General features: G+C 39.4%; 1 protein-coding gene across 2 annotated transcripts in view; it reads right to left on the bottom strand.

Moving 5' to 3' along the window:
* Positions 1-2,498: 2,498 nt before the first annotated feature.
* TAX1BP1 (Tax1 (human T-cell leukemia virus type I) binding protein 1) overlaps positions 2,499-19,351 on the bottom strand; it is a 56,663-nt gene continuing 39,810 nt past the window's right edge. The window contains exons 12-17 of one of the 2 annotated variants that reach the window (XM_009867059.1): positions 18,626-18,751; positions 17,537-17,608; positions 13,238-13,412; positions 12,736-12,884; positions 4,284-4,369; positions 2,499-3,646 (exon numbers count right to left, since the gene is read on the bottom strand). In XM_009867059.1, coding sequence (XP_009865361.1) covers positions 3,445-3,646; positions 4,284-4,369; positions 12,736-12,884; positions 13,238-13,412; positions 17,537-17,608; positions 18,626-18,751 — 810 coding nt within the window. In that variant the 3' untranslated portion in view covers positions 2,499-3,444. The remainder of the gene's footprint in view (positions 3,647-4,283; positions 4,370-12,735; positions 12,885-13,237; positions 13,413-17,536; positions 17,609-18,625; positions 18,752-19,351) is intronic. The other variant, XM_009867060.1, reaches the window with a different exon arrangement.

The following is a 19,351-nucleotide window of genomic DNA, read 5'->3' as shown; positions in this document are numbered from 1 at the left end:
CGTAATATGCTAAAAATATTTTCATACTTAAATAACATACATAAAAAGGTGTGCTTGCTGTATTTTATATTATCTTGCAAATCTTTTTTTTCCTCCCTCTTGAGATGCTGAAAATCTTGCCATTTGAACTAGTAAAACAATCACTTTAGCGTTAGAAATTACTTTTTTATTTTATTTTGTACAAGATGTCATATTATGTTCATGCCCATCAAACTTTTGAGGACCAATATCCCAGTCCAACTAAATACTTACCCCTGAACTATCTTTTAGAAAGACACTTGGAAATACTTAAGTGCAAATTTATGTGTGTGTGAAGAAACAATTATCTTCATCTCAGATGAAGTTTTGAAGCACTTTGTAGTTCTCTATTGCCAACAGATTTAATGTTTTATGTGTTGCCAATTCTTGCAACTACTGTACGAGCATGTGCCTGTGGTTGCAAATAAAAATGAAAAATTCTGCGCATGGTTTAAGGAGGTCCATTATTTGTGCTAAGGGAGTTGCTAATGTCTCTCCCTCATGTCCATTGTAGTTTGAGGGTTTGGTTTTTTTTCCTTTGTCCATTTTTTTCTGCTTCTCATTGTAGGTCACTGCATTCCATTTGGAAGTGTCTGTTTAGCTTTACAATTAATTTTGCTGAAATATGACATATGAGCCTTACTGAAGATTTAAGTGCGTCTTGCAGCAGGTGGTCAGAGACCGACTTACTTAAAAAACAAAAGCCAACCTGAGAGCGCTTCGTGTCTGGCCCACACCTGAACCTGAGTTGCTCACCACCCTGCCTTGAGCCTTCTCTCACAAGTGCTATTCCTGGGGGGCGGCTGGGCAGGTGGGCACCCCCCCCACCCCACCCCAGCCCCGAGACAGTTCAGACAGGGAGAGGGTCAGGGAGGAACCTGCCGTGTTAAACACAGCCATCGCCTTTGCTCAGCTCCTCTTCTATTAAGTGCAAAAGGAAGCTCAAGTAAAGGCGGAATGAGCTTCCCCTCTATTTTTCGTTTGGTCCCCCCTTTCCCCAGAGCTTTAAAGGAAAACTTTGTAAGGATGACAATTATCTGTTCTCCAGCAGAGTAAGTCGCGTTAAACACTTCAGAATCATCCTCATGACTGTTTCCACCGAAACATCATTTTTTTTTTCAAATCCTAGCGAGGCGACAGCGTGTGCCTTGTCCGGTGCTGCCCGCCAGGGCTGAAGGATGATCCAGACATGAGTTACTGGTGCACGCCGGGGGGGCCCTGGTGGCCCCTTCCCACCTTCCGCTGCTTTGGCAACAGATCTGGCCAACAAACACATTTTTGGCTCTGCTCCTAGTGCAAGAAACTGCAGGCTGGGTAAGTTCATTCGACAGCTAAACAGTCGTAAAACGTCATTGTTGCATGTAAAGTCCTTTCAACTATAAAAATGAGATTCCAGTTTCTATTTACCTATTCATTGTGACAGTATTATTAAACAGGTAAAGATGGGACTATTTTGTTATACTGTGTATAGTGAATGTATTGTACTGTGTCTGTGAAAAGTGTGCTTTAAATTATATTTTCATATGTTTTGTTGGGGACAAAGTACTTTAAGTTCGAAAGTGACAGAGGTTTGTTTTAGAACTGAAGGCAACTTAAAGAATTCCTGTCAAGAAAGCTGCTTATAAATGTAAATCAAATCACATTTAAAATAAACTGCCTCTGACCTAAAACCCTGCTCTTTACTCATTATTAACCTAAAGACTTAAGTTCTTGGGCTGTTTTCTTTGGTGTCATCAGTCTCTAGTCAACAATCACATGAAGCAATTTAAGCACTACACCACTAATGGACAAAATTACACAGAATGCTACAGCCTGGAGAAAAATAAAACAAACCCAAAACATGGAGTATTTTGATTTAATCCTCCAAAAGGACATCAGGTTTCAGAGGCTGTTGCCTTCCAACATTGTGGCAGGGCCCGGGTTACCGAGGCCACAGGAGCCCCCTGTAACGGTGGGCCCTGGGTTACCTTTCGTATAAGGGTTTTCTTAAACAAAGCAGCTGTTGCTACAAATGGAGAAATCATTAAAATTTTAACTCATTCAAATTTAAATTAAACTTCGCCTGTTCCAACTGCTTTCATATGCTGTTATGGTAAGAAAAAGTAATTGACAAAAACATTCTTGCTGTACTTCCACGCCTTACCTCACACCATCTCTTGACATGAAGCTCAGTTACAAACAATCCGAGCCATAAAAGGGCCCAGGAGGGCTGATGGAGCAGCTGCTGCCCGAGACACTGCAGCTCATCCGGGCTGTGCGGTTTTTCATACCCCCTGCACCACGCGGGGTGTTGCACGGGCTCCTGAGGGAACCGCCGACAACAGACGCTGCTCAAAACCTTCCTCCTGGTACCCCTCTCTCAAACCAAGAACAGTTTCTTTGTCATACAAAGCTGAAACATCATTTACTCTAAGTACATAAAGCCTAAGCTCTGTTTTATTTCAGAATGAGGAGAGCAGGAAAAAAAAAGAACCACTGACTTCATGAATAATTTTGCTTTTAATGTAACAAGACTACTGTACAACAAGTGGAAAGCAAATTCACTTAATACAGTTAAAGTAAATATAAAATGTTTAGATATACACACATGTTTTTACTTAGGGAAAAGAAATACATAAAGTTAAAACGCAGAAGGTATTAAAAGCCCTAAGCCAAAAGGAACACAACTCGCTGGTGTGAAAATATAAACAATATTTTCTACTGAATGCAACTGCAACGTAATGGCAATGATTTTTTTTTTAAACAATTACTTGTAGGCATTGAAGCATAGCAGTTTCTTTCAACTCAAAAATACTGCCTTAAAGTGTAACGTACTTAATTTAACATTATCCCTTAAGGCAAGCGCTCTGTATGTGAAACTGAAATATTTGCCATTCCTTTTTTTGCAAGCATGTCATCTCGCCGTACATGCACCTACACTTCAGAAATGTACTAGAAAACTATATTTTCATAGGGTAAGTAACCTTCTGATTTAACTGTTACTCAAAAACTACACGAATTTGCTAGGAGAAACACCTCTTTGTTACTTTTTTAATGGTGCCTCATTTATCACGGTCAAGAGAAACCACAGGTGTTCTGGTGGCTTTGTTTTCTGATGCAGCTGAAGAGCATCATGAACCTGGTCTCATTTTTCCGAGACTGTTATGCCTGTGTCCTTACAGATTCCACTAAGCAGAGGTGTTAAATAGCTACAGACACAACAATGTGGGGTTTTGTGGCGGTTTGGGGTGGTTTTTTTAGTATGCTGTTAGGTAGAGAGAGAAGATAACCCGATAGCAGCTTAAGGCCATGATTGATCACAGCTCCCAGGAGAGGACATGAGCTTTAATCAGAAGTTTGCGCGGTTACAGAAAAGCTGCGCTGGTTGTTCCACAGGTGGACTACTCAAAAGTTGTTTTTCTTAAGCTACACTGCAAAGCAAACTGTTTAATCAAAATTTAATACGTTCTGATCAAAGTGCGTCTGAACATGCCTCTCGAACCCTTGCTGGTCGTAGTCAGGCGGGAACTGCTCGCTGCACATGGGGCAGACCTTCCAGTGGCTCTCCACGTGTTCCTCAAACTTGCTCTGGTCGTAGTTCGGCGGAAACATCACGTCGCAAAGGGGGCATTTCTTGTGCACGTCGAAGCTTCACGAGGAGGCAGAGGGGAAAAAAAAAAAGAAGGAAACGGTTATTTCATTTCTTACAGCAAAATAAAACAGAGAAGCAGGATCCTGCTGCCACCAGCAGCAAGAGCTTTATCACAAACTTAAATTTGAGCAGCTCTCACATCTAAGCACATATCATACAGTTAACTTTAACGTCTTTGCTGGAAGTGCTTGATGCAGTTAAAGCAGGTTTACACAGGAATTCCAGAATAACCTGGCATTTTAAAAGTGACCTAATTTTGACATAATTCCAGCTACCACTGAATACAAATCTATTGAGTGTCTTAATGGCCAAGCAGTTCCATGGGAAAGCACTCTCCCTGCTCATAAATGCTTGCTCTTAGCAAACATAACACTTTATAAAAGCTCTAAACTTAGGTTCACAATTAGGTTTGGGAAGGGGCGGGGGGGGAAAATTATCCATTCAATTACTTTAAAAATTGACCAAATTCTACCAAAATAAGGCATAGCACAGAGAGTCTAACAGTTATTTTCTGACAGTTAATTTTAAACCAAACATTCACTGAAAACAATTAACAGTATTTGAGTTTAAAAAAACCCAACAATTACATAGAACCTATCCATGCCAGTAAAGACCAATCACAGATAACACTTACCTGGAGTCAAAGCAGAAACCTGTTCCACGTTCATGCAGGAGAAGACTTGGAGGAGCAGGAGCAGAAGGTACGGTGTTGTCATCATCCTATTAAAAAAAGAAGTAGTTTAAATAATACTCCCTGGAAACAGGCTTGGATTTTTTCCTCCTCCAAACACGTTTTTGTTATCAAACATAAACACGGATGAAATCTACCTTTCATTATATAAACTCTGTGGCATAAGTTGTACTTTTGTGTACAAAAGGGAACCATGGTTAATGAAGATGAAAAGCTGAACTGAGCCCGACTCCAGAGCAGGTCCCAGCGCAGAAAGCTGGGCTGGTGCTGCTGGGACACCGCGCGGCCACGGCAGCTGCGGGCGTGAGGGTCACCCTCGCCACGAGGGCCTGGGGTGAAGTCGGAACAGAACATCCTGTTACACTGAATGCCGGGTGTCACGTCACAAGCCCTAACAGCGTTTTAGACAATAAGTAAGTTTTAGACAATAAAACATCAAGTCAGACTTTAAAAATCTGTGATGGCATTATCACAGATTAAAATTTAAATAAACACAGCGATGTAAGCAAGCCAAATTAGGGGAATAAAACAGCACAGAAAAATGAACTGAAGGAAGAGGAAGTAAATCAGAACTGGGTTTATAAAACCAATTTTTATGCAAACTATTTTTTATACAGCATCTTGGCTCTGTTCTGCAATGAGATAGAGCAGCACAGAAACTACTCATTTCGTCAAGGTGGAAATACAGGTAAAGTCAGCAAGAGTTTTGAAAATCCAGCTCCTACACCATTTTCATCTCAAAGACACCTTACGCACAAGAACTGTGAATTATTTAGGTGATCTTCAAAAACGGATGTGCGAGAGACCATAAACAACAGTAAACATGCTGTATGTCTTATACAGATAACTAACGGGTATGTTCAAGCATATTTTGTTTTTAGGCTAATGCAGTTTGTCCTTATGAAGAGTTAATGGAAGCGGAGGAGGATGGGAAGAGTCCCTCAATATTTCTCTTCTCCTGCCAACACCTGTTTAGTTTCAAACATTTAGCATTTCCATTAAGCAGGCAGTGGGCCTTGCTATGACAGATGCTAGCAACAGACATATTTTTCCGGTCTAACTTGCTTGCTTTGCACCTGCAGTTAGAAAGGGCATCTGGGTTTTAAGATATTATTTCTTCCTTTTGTCATCAAAGAGATAGGATGTATGTATTAAAGAAGAAAAACTATTTAAAGTACTCTTGTGCTACGATGCTACAGCTTCTGTAGTGCCAAAAACGTGACAGATCTGCTAAATACCAGACTGTAAGCAGCCCAGGACTTAGCTGAGAAAATGAAAAATAGAGGTTCTACTACAAACATCGGCCTAATTAATACTTAAATCCTTGAAAAATACTTTCTTGTAATTCTTTACTGTTTGTCACTCAGTTACTTATTGAACACAGGACATTTTTGTTACAGCACTTAGTAATACTTGGTTGCAGATTACGAGGTGGATGAGGTACTTCTCTGGTGAAAAGGCTTTTCAGCCTCAAATTCCTTAAGAAAATTTCATTTAGGACAGATTAGCAAACCCAATGACAGATGCGCAGGCAACTCATTATCAGAAGCGTTATTAATTTTAGTTGAGCAAGGAGTCAGGATTTACCAGTGCTCAATGTTAATTCAGTAGATACCGGCAAGACAAGAGCATTAACCTAAACGATGTGGCAAACAACGCGATACCCACGGGTCTCTCTTCCCATTCACAATTATTAACACATTCAACAAAACACAACTTTTACAAAGGGTCTTTGCACAGACCGGAAAGAAACTACTGCCCCAAATGCCCCGTGGTAACAGAACACAGCACTCGGCGTTCCTGCAGCAACCCACCTTCCACAGAAACGCAGCACCAGACAGTACTGGTACTGCACTGCTTAGATACAGAAGGTCCATCTCTTCAGTTCTGCTCTCAGCCAAGTATAGAAAGAAAGATCCTTTCTTAACCTTTTATTACACTTAATCCAAACAAGAAGGCTGCACATCTATACTGAGCACACCTCAAAGTGCGTGTTACAGAGATTACGGGTCAAATGGTAACAATGAGAACTGGACCCTGGTCTGAGAGTATTTCACAACTGTTCTAATTACAAGGGGTAGTGTCCAATCATCAATAACTAAAAATTCCCATGCACTGCCTGGGGTAACTTCTGGAAAACACAGAAAATGTCTGGTTGTAATGGACTTGGTTTTTCTGTCATTTCAGATGGTCAAAACTCCTGAAGTGTACCCAGTGAAGCAGAGAACTGTACGAAGGGAGGAGGGATTTTACTCATCCTGGTTCACAACGACTTAGCACCCAGTTTAGTCAACCAACGTTTGATCTTACATATGATGTTACGATTGCTTTTCACCCTAACCTTTAAAAACTCTCCCACGGAAAACCAACCCCTCTGTGAAGACTCAAAAGCCAAAATGAGAAGGCTCACTGAAGCTGCTCTGCAGGAAGAGTTTGACAATAACTGCCGGAAGGCCAGGCCTCAACAGCTCAGCCAATGCTCTGTTCTAAGCGCAGGCATCAGCTTCTGTCAAGAGTCTACAGTCAAGTCATCCACCTTATTTGGACAGAAGTCCATACTCTGTATTTTGAGAGAGAGACACAATTAAATCCACGTTTCGTGCAGCTCCAGAGCCAGCTTTCTGGCACTGCAGAGGGATGACGAGGGACACGGCTGCACATCTGCGGCCCCAGACCTCTACAGCGCCCAGCAATGATGCAACAGCTGACACGTGGCCCCAAGTCCTTACAAAAAGAATCCTACATCACGTACCCACAAGCGGGTCCTGCAGTTATGTACTGCAACAAGGGCCAGGCCTTCAAATTCTGGTAATTAAGTCAACCAATTATAACGTATGACTTGAATACCATAACTTAACTATTACCACTGGTCTGTAACTCCAACTCTTTAAAATTGCCACAATGAGTTCCACAGCTTGTATGAACTGTGAAGATAAACACAGTATTACACAATAAAGCAGAGTTTAAAACAGGAAGATCGCCACTAGAGGAGGAAGAAGGGAAAGTCAGACACTAACTGTCAGGAACAAGCACAACTGGACTGGTTTTACCAAAATTAACCAATTTCATCTCAAGTACGGCTTTCATAATTACAACTGTAAGCAGTTCCAAGATTGCCAAACAGAAATTAGAAACAAAGCTGCATGACGCTGTACAAAAACCAGAGACCTGAACAATCCCCATCTCCAATTTCCACAGATCATTTTAGACTTGGAGCAGCAGGCAACCCGATACCCATCCGGAGCTTTAAACAATAAACCAACAGACACATCGCTCACGTACATCACAGGTAAACTGGAAAGAAGAGGACACACATTTTATTTCTGTGATTCAGCTCTGCTGCAGGAACAAAATCAAACTCTTTTAGGGGTCTGTACCTCTCCACAAGCACCCTTGTCTCCAACAGGTACCTGGATACCAACTGTTCCTTTTATGCCTACCCTGTACAAAAGATAGGAACTGGCTGCCAGGGTAAGATCAGGCTAATAAAGTGTAGCGGGGTTTTTTTGCTAGAAGAAAGGCTGTTTTAGGAGTCATCTCAAAAAGTACCTTGATCTGGTTGTCACTTGACAAGAGTTACACTCTCCATCCTCCACAAACATGCTGTGCCTAACAACATTGTTTAAGAGTCTCGGGATAGTTATTCTGGGCTCACTGCCAACTGCAATCAGGACTACATTTCTAAAGCTCACACTTTAGTATGAAATATAGATATACATACATATATATATTTTGTTTATGGATCTCCTGTACATACCTGCTTCTAGAAATTATTTGCTCCAAATGATTACGTTTTGGTCAATTATGGAAGTTGAGCAAATGGAAAGTTAGTGCTGAGTAGATGACGGCAGGAACTTGCAGCAAGTCAACTACTCTACACAAAATCCCCACGGTATGCACACCTGTGATTAATACAGACCAGCTTATCCAGCTTGGAAATCATGGTTTAATTGGCCTAAGAGTTCCAAAATCCAAAGCTAAGAAGAGTTCTGGAAAGTCTTCATGTCATACAAAACTGATGTTTGGGTCACGTCAATAAAATACGTGGAAGTGCCTGTTCCCAAGGAATAAAGGTTTGGGTGAAACAACGTGGGAATACAACAGCAACACTACACAAAAATTCTGATGTATTTGCAGATGTCTTGGAGTAACTGAGGACAGCAGAGGCAGCCTAAGTTTCAGTCTAGCAGGAGCATCGCCATCGCCTGATCTTACACAGCCAGTCAAGGCAAGAGCCAGTAACAAAAACGCCTTCACAGAGAAGGAGGAAGGGAAGGCTGCCATGCTTGGGCTAAGAGCAAAGAGCATTCCCTCAGGAAAGTGCAAACTAAGTACAGGTCACATTAGGAGCAAATGCCTCTGCAGAAGGATCATCTTGACGGTGAGCTTGAGAATTTTGTAACTTACCAGTAGGAAAGACAGAATGACTTTGTAGCAGGTTACAAGGACAGCAGCTGTACTCCACACAACTGAAGATCAAATCATCAGTTGGTGGTACAGACGCATTCCCAGGAAAATGATATATGCACAACTTCAGCAGGAAAATAATAATCCTCAGGTGAGCTTAGGGCATCTGTGATGTCTTGCTTTCTACAAATGGGAACGGGACACACCCTAGCACCCAGCCAATACTATAAACTTTTGAAAAAATCCTGCCTTGCTAGGCCAAGTGTGCTCTGAAGGCACGTACAGACCTTCTGACAGTGGAATAAGGAAGCATCAGTGAGTGAACAGAGACCAAGCTGATGTCCTTCCTCCCCATCACCAACCAAAAGGACAGTGACTAACTTGTGCCATATCTCTTGTCTATTCATATAATTGAAAGACTCGTACTTCCTCCTTGGGATGGGTAGGAAGATCAACCAAGGCAGTCTCAGTGCAATTTTTAAGAGTGTGTTGCTAACAAGTACACACAATGGCGGCCATGTGAGCTCAACAGGCTGACAGCTTCTCTCCATTTGGAAGGGAAATGGAGGAAAATCTTTCTGTTGATGTAGAAAACTATGGTTGATCCATAACGGTAAAGCAATTTATAATTCTAGTGACACAGAACAGAAACATGGCCTTTTTCATACACTGCCAACAAGGTATCCTGAATTAGATCTCTTTCAGTACAGACAAAAACCATGTCAATGGATCGTTACCAAGGAACACAAGATTCCTTCAGGCGTCAGTAGACTCAGCACCTCAAATAAGTCCGTTACAAGACTGACGAAATGTTTGCATAAAACCCCCAAACAAAACAGAAAACAAACAAAAACACCTTATGAAAACTTTTCAAAAAGTCTTGACAGGTACAAGATATTTCACTACAGAGGACCATTTCAGTTCAAGTCAAAGAATTGAGTTTTACCATGAAAAAGAGAAATACAGAGTCCTCACTTTCTCTGGATTTGTCTTGCATTCCCCCTAACACTTCTGCCCCAACATCATCTCATAATTCTCTTCTGGTTTTAGTTGGTTTAGTGACTGGTTTGCAGCCATATTCAGACTGATTAGCCAGCTGTCAGCTGCCTGTCAGAACAAATGACTAAGGCCTTATCCAAGCAATTGTGAAAAAACCTGTAGGAAGTCAGCATCTAACACCTCTACCCCACGTCAAGCATGCCTGAAGGTAGCCAAAGAAAGCAAAAATTACATCCAGAAAAAAAAAGTTTAAAATGGGGGCAAGAAGGCAAAAACCAAATCTGAATGAACTGGAAGAAGTTCAGTTCTGGGCAAACGTGGTGATCTTGCTCTGGCAGGGGGGCTGGACTAGATGATCTTTTGAGGTCCCTTCCAACCCCGAACATTCTGTGATTGTGTGAAACGTCAGAGTACAGAAGAACAGGAAACAGGTACTCATCACTTAACGTCAATTCAAGGCACAAAAAATGCTGCGTAAGTTCTTTAAGTGCTGGGATGCTCCAACAAAGGCAAAGGCTTTAAAACTTGGGGACTCCCAACACGTAGAGTCAAAACGTGCCAACGCACAAACTCTACATTCTTCCCCTGGTGCTACGGAAGACGTGTCGCACTTTGAAATAGCACAACTCAGCGTTTACAATGAAAGGTCAAGGTAACACCAGCTGCAGAGATGTGGCTTGTAGGTTTGAAGCAATTCTGCCTAACTCCCTGTCCAGGAAACACTTCTGGGAGAAGTATTCCAGTTTTCTATCATCCACACTGTTTACGAAGTTACGCGACTATACAGGAATGAAAACAACAACTACAGCAGGTAAGACTGACTTCTTAGTGCCCCTCATAGTTTGCTGACGTATTGCTTAGGATAGATGAATATCCTCAAGGAAAGGAGGTCACGTGTCTGGTGTTTGTTCTGTGGAAGGAAGTTACAAACTTATACAGGAATGCACAAAAACACTTCCCTTTTCTCACCTTATAGACTGAAAAAAGCCTGTTTTAGTCATGTCTGAAAAGTCCGTTTGCAGTTGTGTGTGTATCGCCCCTACTACATTCTCCTATATATCAGAATATCGGCCCGTGGTCTCAAAGATCTGTCATCTTAGATACGCAATGCAGACATGTTCATCATCGTAGGTAAATCCCCACCAAAACAGCCATGAAGTGGTGGGAACGACCACAACACCCTCAAGTTCTTAAACTCACATAACCTGTAGTAATAGGAGGGTAAGGAGGAGGAGGAGGACAGAAGTCCATACAATGGTAATGTTTTGAAAATTCCTTTCTTCTAGGAAGGAATTTCCTGCCAACAAACAACTCTGTATCTTACTGGTTTAACAACACAGAGAACTACACCTCAAGCAGCATATTTAAAAAAAACTAAAACACTAATCTCTTCATATTTCTCATTTTACATTTGCTGTTTCTTCCACACAAACCACAGGCTCTCCTTCATAATGCGTTACCTACATATATCGAAGTTTTCCTTGGTTATCTGCTTAAATAATGCATTAGAATTGTTTTATCTTTGGCGTATTACTAAGTCTTTCCAGAGAGATTCTTGCACCTACTTGTTTTTATCTAAATTTGTACACTACACATACAGCCTGTTTTGGGGAGGAACGAGAAACTGATTCTCATTTGGAAGTAAAAAACTTAAATAAATTGTTTGATTTAAAGGCACCTTTTCTCAAGTTGAACTTTTATATTCTATCTCGTTACAAAAACCCAAGCTGTGTCAGCAAATGAGCACAAGACTCTAGTACTGTTTTGAGTTTGCAAGAGGGCAAAGCACACAGATCAGAAAGAACACCCTGCTAATTAAACTGAAGCAGACGACTAAAGAAGAGAAGAGCTTGTCACATGCGATACCTGCGTCAAGAACGATCCGATTAAATATGCAAAACGTGCAGAAAAGGTGGGAAACAGCACTAAGCTCACATTCCAGATCTGGAACAGGCTGCAAAAGTTCTGACAGTTTCTCTAATTATTCACAGTAATGGACACTGGGGGCAAAAGGCAGGAGGGAGAAATACATTTTTCTCCATTATAGGTGCTGAGCACCAGGGCTAAAATCATGCCTGTCTGAACACTGATCAGTTTCTGCAAAGGTTAATAGCAATTAAATGTGGCAAACTAGACTAAATGAGGAACAGGTCATGATACCACTGTACTTGCAAAGATCACAATACTTTGCGGAAAGGTATTTCTCGTTTAATGTTTTTGAGGGTGCACGAGCACTTATAAGGAAGAGTACTAAGTCTGTTCCTGTTTAAATGAAGATATACAGTCCAGTTTATTACAGAAGTCAGCTTTTTATACTAAATTGTGCAAGTTAGCTGGACTGAAAAGACCAGTTTTTTTCTTTATCTTAGAAGATAAAGCCCTAAAGAAATTGGTGAGAATCTGCCACTTTCGGTTTAATCAGCTTTAGCTAAGAGAGAATTAGCTCTTCCAAATACATGTCTAACAGCAAAAAAGATTCAAAACGGAAGTTAGTAAGTGCAGATTTGCAAAAGAGACCACAAAAGGTTAATACGTTAAAAGTATCTAGACTGAAATTTTCCATTCAGCATTTAACTCAAAACAGTGGTATCGGAATCCTTTACACTTGTATTTGTTCTGTTCTAACTCAGCTCCTACACACAAATTCTGAGTAAGACATGGCTACATTTTGAGGCCTCATTCTACCACATAGAGTAAAATTAGAATGAGTTGAGATTACTTCAATGATTCTACTGTCCTACTACCAAAACAAGCTGTCAGTAACTCGAGAGCCTGAGGGCACAAGTGCATTGTCACCAATTGATGCGCAGAGTTTTCTCCTTCAAAGCAAGCAAAACTCACCTACAATACTGTTCAGGGAAAAGAAAAATCAATTCTGCATTTACAGAACAGAAAGTCATCGGATACTGAAAATTCTCATGCAACTCTTGACTAGTCAACTCACTAGTAAACACATAAAGGAAAATAATTACTTAAAAAGGTAACTTACGTTGCTGTCCTCAGGATCTTCTAGACCGTCAGGGCGACTTAGGTTGCGTGAAGGCTGACTACACACAACATCATCTTCTAGCTCCCAAAAGGAAGTTCGAACAGGTGGTCTTTGGATCTCATCAGGGGTAAAAGCACCATCTGCTCCATCTGAAGAAAAATTAGAGCATCTTTGTTCAGCAGAGTTTGTATTTTGAGATTGCAGAGGTGCTACCTTACTTTTAAAAAAAAAAAAAAAATATCAAGATTTACATACATTTTTTTGTTCAGGAGAATATAGAAACCATCTCTTTCAAAAGGTGCTTCTTTAAAACTGTTTACCTTACTGATTCTCATAAATAAAATAAAGGCACCTTATCGATTCCCAACAGTCGATAAAGGCTCTACACACCAACAGAACCACTGTTGATGCTTAATCTGCGTTAAATGAGGTGCTGCTTTTGAAACAGCTAGAGAGTAATTCGGCGAGGGGGCAGGGAGAGGCGTGTGTAGAATTTACTTACCTCTTCTTTCCTGAATTGCATAAGGGTTTCCGTACTGCAGTACGGGCAGTCTACTGGGCACCGCAGGAACTGGGCCTTTCTCCTCTGAATAGGGGTTGCGAAAATGTAACGTCTGTTGTGAAATCTGTCCTTCCATCATCCTTCCAGCTTGCTTTCCCGGTGTCCTGCCAAGTTCCTAAATAACACAAAGTTTAAAACATAATTAACCAATGGAGTCCTAGCAAAGTTTGAAGTTTTCATGAAGTATTTGTTTTTAAAAATACATCTGCTAACCTTCCCACCGTCTTTTCAACCTGATCTAGTGCCAAATATATCATATACACAAAAAACAGTCAGTGAGGAAAAGAAAATAGAAAGAAGATAATTTTTAAGAAGCTCGTTTTGTCATCAGTTAATTCAAATTATGTAAACAGAATCACCACATTTTGCAGGAAATATCTGCATTCTTTTGCCACTAAAGAAGAATCAGTTAAATACGTGAAGAATGGGTGGATTAACAATAAGAACTAAGACCACGTTACAGGTATTTTACATCAACAGGATTTAGGTAAACATTGGGATAACAAAAATTTTAAAATGGGTCAAGGGGAAGTCAATTTGCTCTACCATTGGGTACCGTAACCCAGGTGTGGCGGTTCCGCCACCAGCAATCAGGCAAAGGCTCCTCAATACGTTTGTAAACTAAGCACCGACTGCCAGACCGACTCGTTAATTCTCTACCTTTGAAAAAAGTCAGAGAATTGATTCTAGGAAATAAAACTATTACTCATGATTGGTGTTTTGTATTTATATTAACAAACAGAAATCAGTGCCACATTTCCCAAATGTAATCCAGACTGTGTTACTTATTTCAGATATGCTACCGGCATCATATGGAACAAAACTGCACTTGTCTAAGTATGAATAAGTGGATTTTAAATCCATGAGAAGTTGTATTTTCATACAGAATTTGCAAAGTTATTACAATTCCTGTGAAATATAATTTCCCCTCTGTGAATTTAATAGGCAAAGTTTTAATTCATTCTTCTTCCTCCTTCTTTATACCCTCACCTAACTTTGTATATTTACAGTTTAGCAAGGGTTTGTGTACAGCTTATTTCCAAAATTCCGTGTTTTTATTCAAAATATAAAATTGCTGAATTTATTGAGGGCCTTAATTGGATTGCTTTATTTAAATCTGTTCTTTATTTGTATCAGAAAAGACAATTCTTCCATAAAAGCTCAAAAAGAATTCTTCAAAAAATTAGTCCACTTGAATTTTAAAGTAGACTAGAATTTTATAGATTCTTGCATATAATCCATAAATACAATAATTATTACAAACTACTAAAGGTTTTTTCTAACATAAACTATTAAAGCTCAAAGACAATATACATGTTAAAAGACAGCAACTGAAGTGACTTAAGTGTGGTCAGTGTATCAGCTGTAATTTATTCGAGGAAAAGTCTTTCTCATCCTTCCATTTAATAAAAAAGGTAAAGGGAGAGAGCGAGCACATATGCCAAGAATGTCCAAAGGAATTTGCCATTTACAATTCAGAATCAAATAAAAAATTCTGAGATATAAAAATGAAAATAATGATATAGCATTTTCTTTTGGCTTCTCTGGGTTCATGTTTCATATTTGCTAGTGTAATGTTAACAAAAACCTCACCGATGGAAGTGTGCCTTCTCCCCAGGAGACTTTAAATTGAAACTTAAGACCAAGACTTAAGCTACTGATTTAACCACATGAGAAATAAAATGTCTCAGTTATTAAAAAGGACGACTCGATATATAAGAACAGGTAAACTTCAGCCCGAACTCTAAAACACAGAAACACAAAAATCAAGTAGCAATAACTACTCTGAAAACAAACCACCACTCAAATGAAAAAGACGGAAATTCTGCATTTATTGTTATACAGGTACTGTCAGGTTTCAGACATAAAAAAAAGTGTCATTGAGACTCCAATAGCAACAACACAAAGTCATTTTCCAGCAGGAAAGATGCCGTACCTACACATGGTAAGGCAGCTCACAGAAAGTTACCTTTTTTTTGGAGCCCTGGCTGTAAACACAGCAGTGGTTTTTTTCTATTAGAAAAGCCTTCTAATAGAGGACAACAGCATTTCTGCCCAACACATCACCCCGCAGATGCAACACAAAACTCCGCCAGTAGTACTTGGGATTAGAATAAATTGCACGTATGGTCAGGGTTGGATGGTTACGATTACACCTTTAAGTTTTAGTGAGTGTGTAAAATCTAAATAGTTCATCTTTACTCAGTACAAAGCAGGAACAATTAATTACCAGTTAAATTAATTTTTCTTTTTTAATATCGATTTCTCCTGCAATATGGAAGCAGTTTAGAATGAGAGGCAGTGGCATTAATAGTTTAATATTAGCATCGCATAAGATTAAAACAGAATATAGATCAAAGTGACTGTACAAAGCTAGATAGCTAGGGTAGAGACTGGATTAAAAAAAATACATAAATCAAAGGCTATATCAGTATATAAATAAATTAGAAACCAAGTAATTTTATAGGTTTGAAGAGACAGCAAATGAACATTTTTAGCATGCTATGTTTGGTGACATTTATAAACAAACACTGATAATGGCTTATAAATTGGAAAGCTGTTTACTATACCCAGCTTAATGTTTTAAATCATGGCTTGAGTCTTGCAAGGCACTTTGATTCTTCTTTGTAATGTAAATATCTATAAATTTGGCAGACAAAGTTCCAATATTTTACAAGCTCCATACATTATTATCACAGTTGTTCTTCTTATGTATGGTGTTTTTAAGTACTCCCTCCCGCTAAACTAGATTCATCAAAACTCAATTTTTATTTTGCTTTCTTTTGAATCAGAAAAATATGAGAGAGATCTATTAAAAATTGCATCTTTGGTAAAAAAGGTCATTTAAAACACCAACTACTTGAGAAATTGGAATTTTACAAAAAATAACTAGCTTAATCTGAAATTAGTTTAGTTTAATCAGTGTGCAAACTCCTGTTTTTACTAAGTATCTGTTCATATTGGATTTTTTAATTCATCTGAATGATCTGAACTTTTCCACTTTATCAGGCGATGCTACCTGAATGTAATAAAGACATTTTACTATTTCACTTTCCAACAACTCCCAGCTTTGATTAATTGCCATATAACACCTGAGAGGTACTTCCCACATCAGAACATTAGCATTAATATTTCAGAACGTCTGGTTTAACAGTAATGGTAATGAATTTGATTAGACAGTGCACTCTTGGAAGCAGCAGTCCATTTTCTACCCCATATTTAAAAATCTAAGTACTCCGTGCATCTTTTCTCATAAAGATATGCCACTCATTATTATAAGAAGTCAGTAAGAGAACCGGATGTCAAAAGGATTTGGTTGTGTGCTGACATCATGAAAAACCTGGGAGATTATACCGCTGCAATGCTTACATCTCTCGTTATAGGACAACACTGAACAAAAGCAAAAATAATCCTGACCGGTGATGGAAAGAAACTGCCAAGACAGGTATGTGCCATCCCTGCCCCATGCCTGGCCTCCAGCGGGAGTAAGGTTTGCTGACCGTGCTGCCCGTCAGCCCGTAACTCCAGAAAGTATCAGGGACGGAGTCGTCTCCAATTCCTAAAAAGTTTTTTTAACTCGTGCTCCCTTAGAGGACTGAAAGACTGAGCTCAGCAACCAGTCACGCAGCACAGGCCCTACGCTGCTGTCAGCCCCGGACACAACAGGGCTGAGCCTTCCTCAGTAACAGCAGTAAAGCAGGAAGGGGGCTGGAAGTCCGCTGAACACTTCTAGAAAACACTCAAGTGGCTAAAATGAGAAAGGAATGTTGGACAAAAGCTGGTACGAATTCCCACGTTCTGTGAATTGTATGGTTAGCTGCAATCCCAGATTATTAATTTACACAGAGGAATCACTATCTGCAAATACAAATTATTAGTTCATAGACCAGATGGAATATCATTCGAGACAGGAATAAGGAAATAATTTTTGACACCTTAACATTTTTGTCAGATTATATGTAGGAAATATTCTAGAACACTATTGCAGAACAATAAATGACAATATTTCCAAAGGCTGAGTCACTTTCGGCAACTTGAATTATACCAGGGTGTACATTTTTTAAAAAATGTATAATTAACAGAACTTTGACTTTAAAACGTTAATTCATTTTGGCAAAAATATCCAAATGCTGTCAAAGAGTAAACAATTTCTCACTTTTAAAATAAACTGCAATTCCTCAAACCAAAAGAACCTCACAAGTGTTAATTTACAAAATTTAACAGGAATTCTGGCAATACCTTCTCACTGGTAGACAGCTCCAACTGTGATGACAATTCCTTTAATCGTCTCTCTTTTTCTGCCAACTGAACCTATATGAAAAAACGTTTCAGGTTCCTGTATTAGTAAACAGAAATTATTTTCCTGCGTGTTATACCATGAAAATAAAAGTTCAGCGATTAAGTTCATCTTTCAGATGGAAATAGCTTTATCTACTATAGTTACATGCAGTATCTAGTACCGCTACAGAGTGCTGCAATGAGCTGTGGAGTAGTTCAGCATTTTATAAAGAAAAAGTGCTGGAATTCCTAATGCAAGGGGATTTCTACTAAAACTGACATAGCCACAGTTCAATTTAATCCTGTTCATTACAACGGGCAAAAACCAGGTGCCACAGTATTCTAACCTGTCGATTACCCGGTTAGACTGATAACAAGCATAAAAGCTGGTCTTATGGAAGTTCACTGCTCTTATCTTGCACTTGTTGACTTAAAAAGTCACTTCATCTTACGTATTACTATGGCATAACCTCAAAGATTAAGGCCCCTTGTAAACTAAAGCTGCCCATTATGCTGGACTTTCTGGTGCGTGTGTTGCATCACTGTACTAAGACTATAGTTTATACAGATTCTCCAAATTAAAGTAATTTTCTCGTGACGGTTTTAAAACCAATGTATCACTCATTGTGTACCTTTCTAGTTAATTCAGATAAAATGTATTAGATATCACTACGCTGGGAATGCAGAATGCGATATGAAGATTTTAGACAAACATGCTGCTCAGTATTCCTGTTAGTATTATAGTAAGCACCAGGAAGTCAGAACTCCTGCTACACAAAATTAACGTCATTTAGAGGTTTTCCTAAATCCACAATAGTAAAAGACCAACAGCCATCTGATAATATACTTCGCAGGTCTATCTATCATTTAAAGAAGTATTACAAGACTGTGGTGTTTCTGCAAGGACAAAACAGAATTTCTATTTACAGCAAAAACACATTCAGCACTTTCTTCCACATTAAACCTCTTCGTTACTTGAACTACTAGAAATGAGCAATTATGTTAAGAGCAGGGTACCACTCACTGTCATAAACAAAATCTGGAACTTACTTTATATTGATCCTCCATTGTCACCAGCTGTAATTTTATACCCTCATTGATTTTCACCTGTTCTTTCCACTTCAGCTCCAGTTTAGCTAGTTCATCAGCATAAACACTGCATTTCATCTTCTCATCCTAAGGTAGTTCATATCAAGGCATGAAATATTTAGAATTTCAAGAAATTTCCCCTCCCACCCATAACAACGACATCGTGTAACTCCACACTTTTAGAATGAGACCATTTACAAATGGCTTCCCCAAGAATTCAAGCCTAACTCAAGACTTTAAGGAGGACATTCTAAACGCTGCAAAAATGATGTTCAAAACGTATATTCTTCTTGTCCAAGTTTTCAACAAGCTGACGTTCCTCTTCAGCTTCGCAGTTTCAAGGTTCTTTGTATCCTAATACTACACTGTAATCCTGCTTATCCTTTCAGGTGTCTCACCTCAATACAAAACCTTTCCTCACACAACTTTTACAACCTGAATATCTTTCATCCAGAAGGTCAAGGGCAAGGCTTTTCTCAAGCACCACTACAGAACAAATAGACAGCAGAAGCTAACGCAGGCTCTCCATAGACAGGGTAATGAGCAAATTACATGACATCCTTGAGAGCACTCTTAAATGGAATCATCTCATCACGGTAAGAGATGAACAGAGACAAGAAAACTCCCAGAATGCACTTCTTACACAATTCTACTACAGTTACCTTTTCACCAACATCACTAATGCAA

Source organism: Apaloderma vittatum, unplaced genomic scaffold (genome assembly GCF_000703405.1).
Source record: "Apaloderma vittatum isolate BGI_N311 unplaced genomic scaffold, ASM70340v1 scaffold10343, whole genome shotgun sequence".
NCBI classification, from domain to species: domain Eukaryota; kingdom Metazoa; phylum Chordata; class Aves; order Trogoniformes; family Trogonidae; genus Apaloderma; species Apaloderma vittatum.
This window is presented reverse-complemented; position numbering and strand designations above follow the sequence as displayed.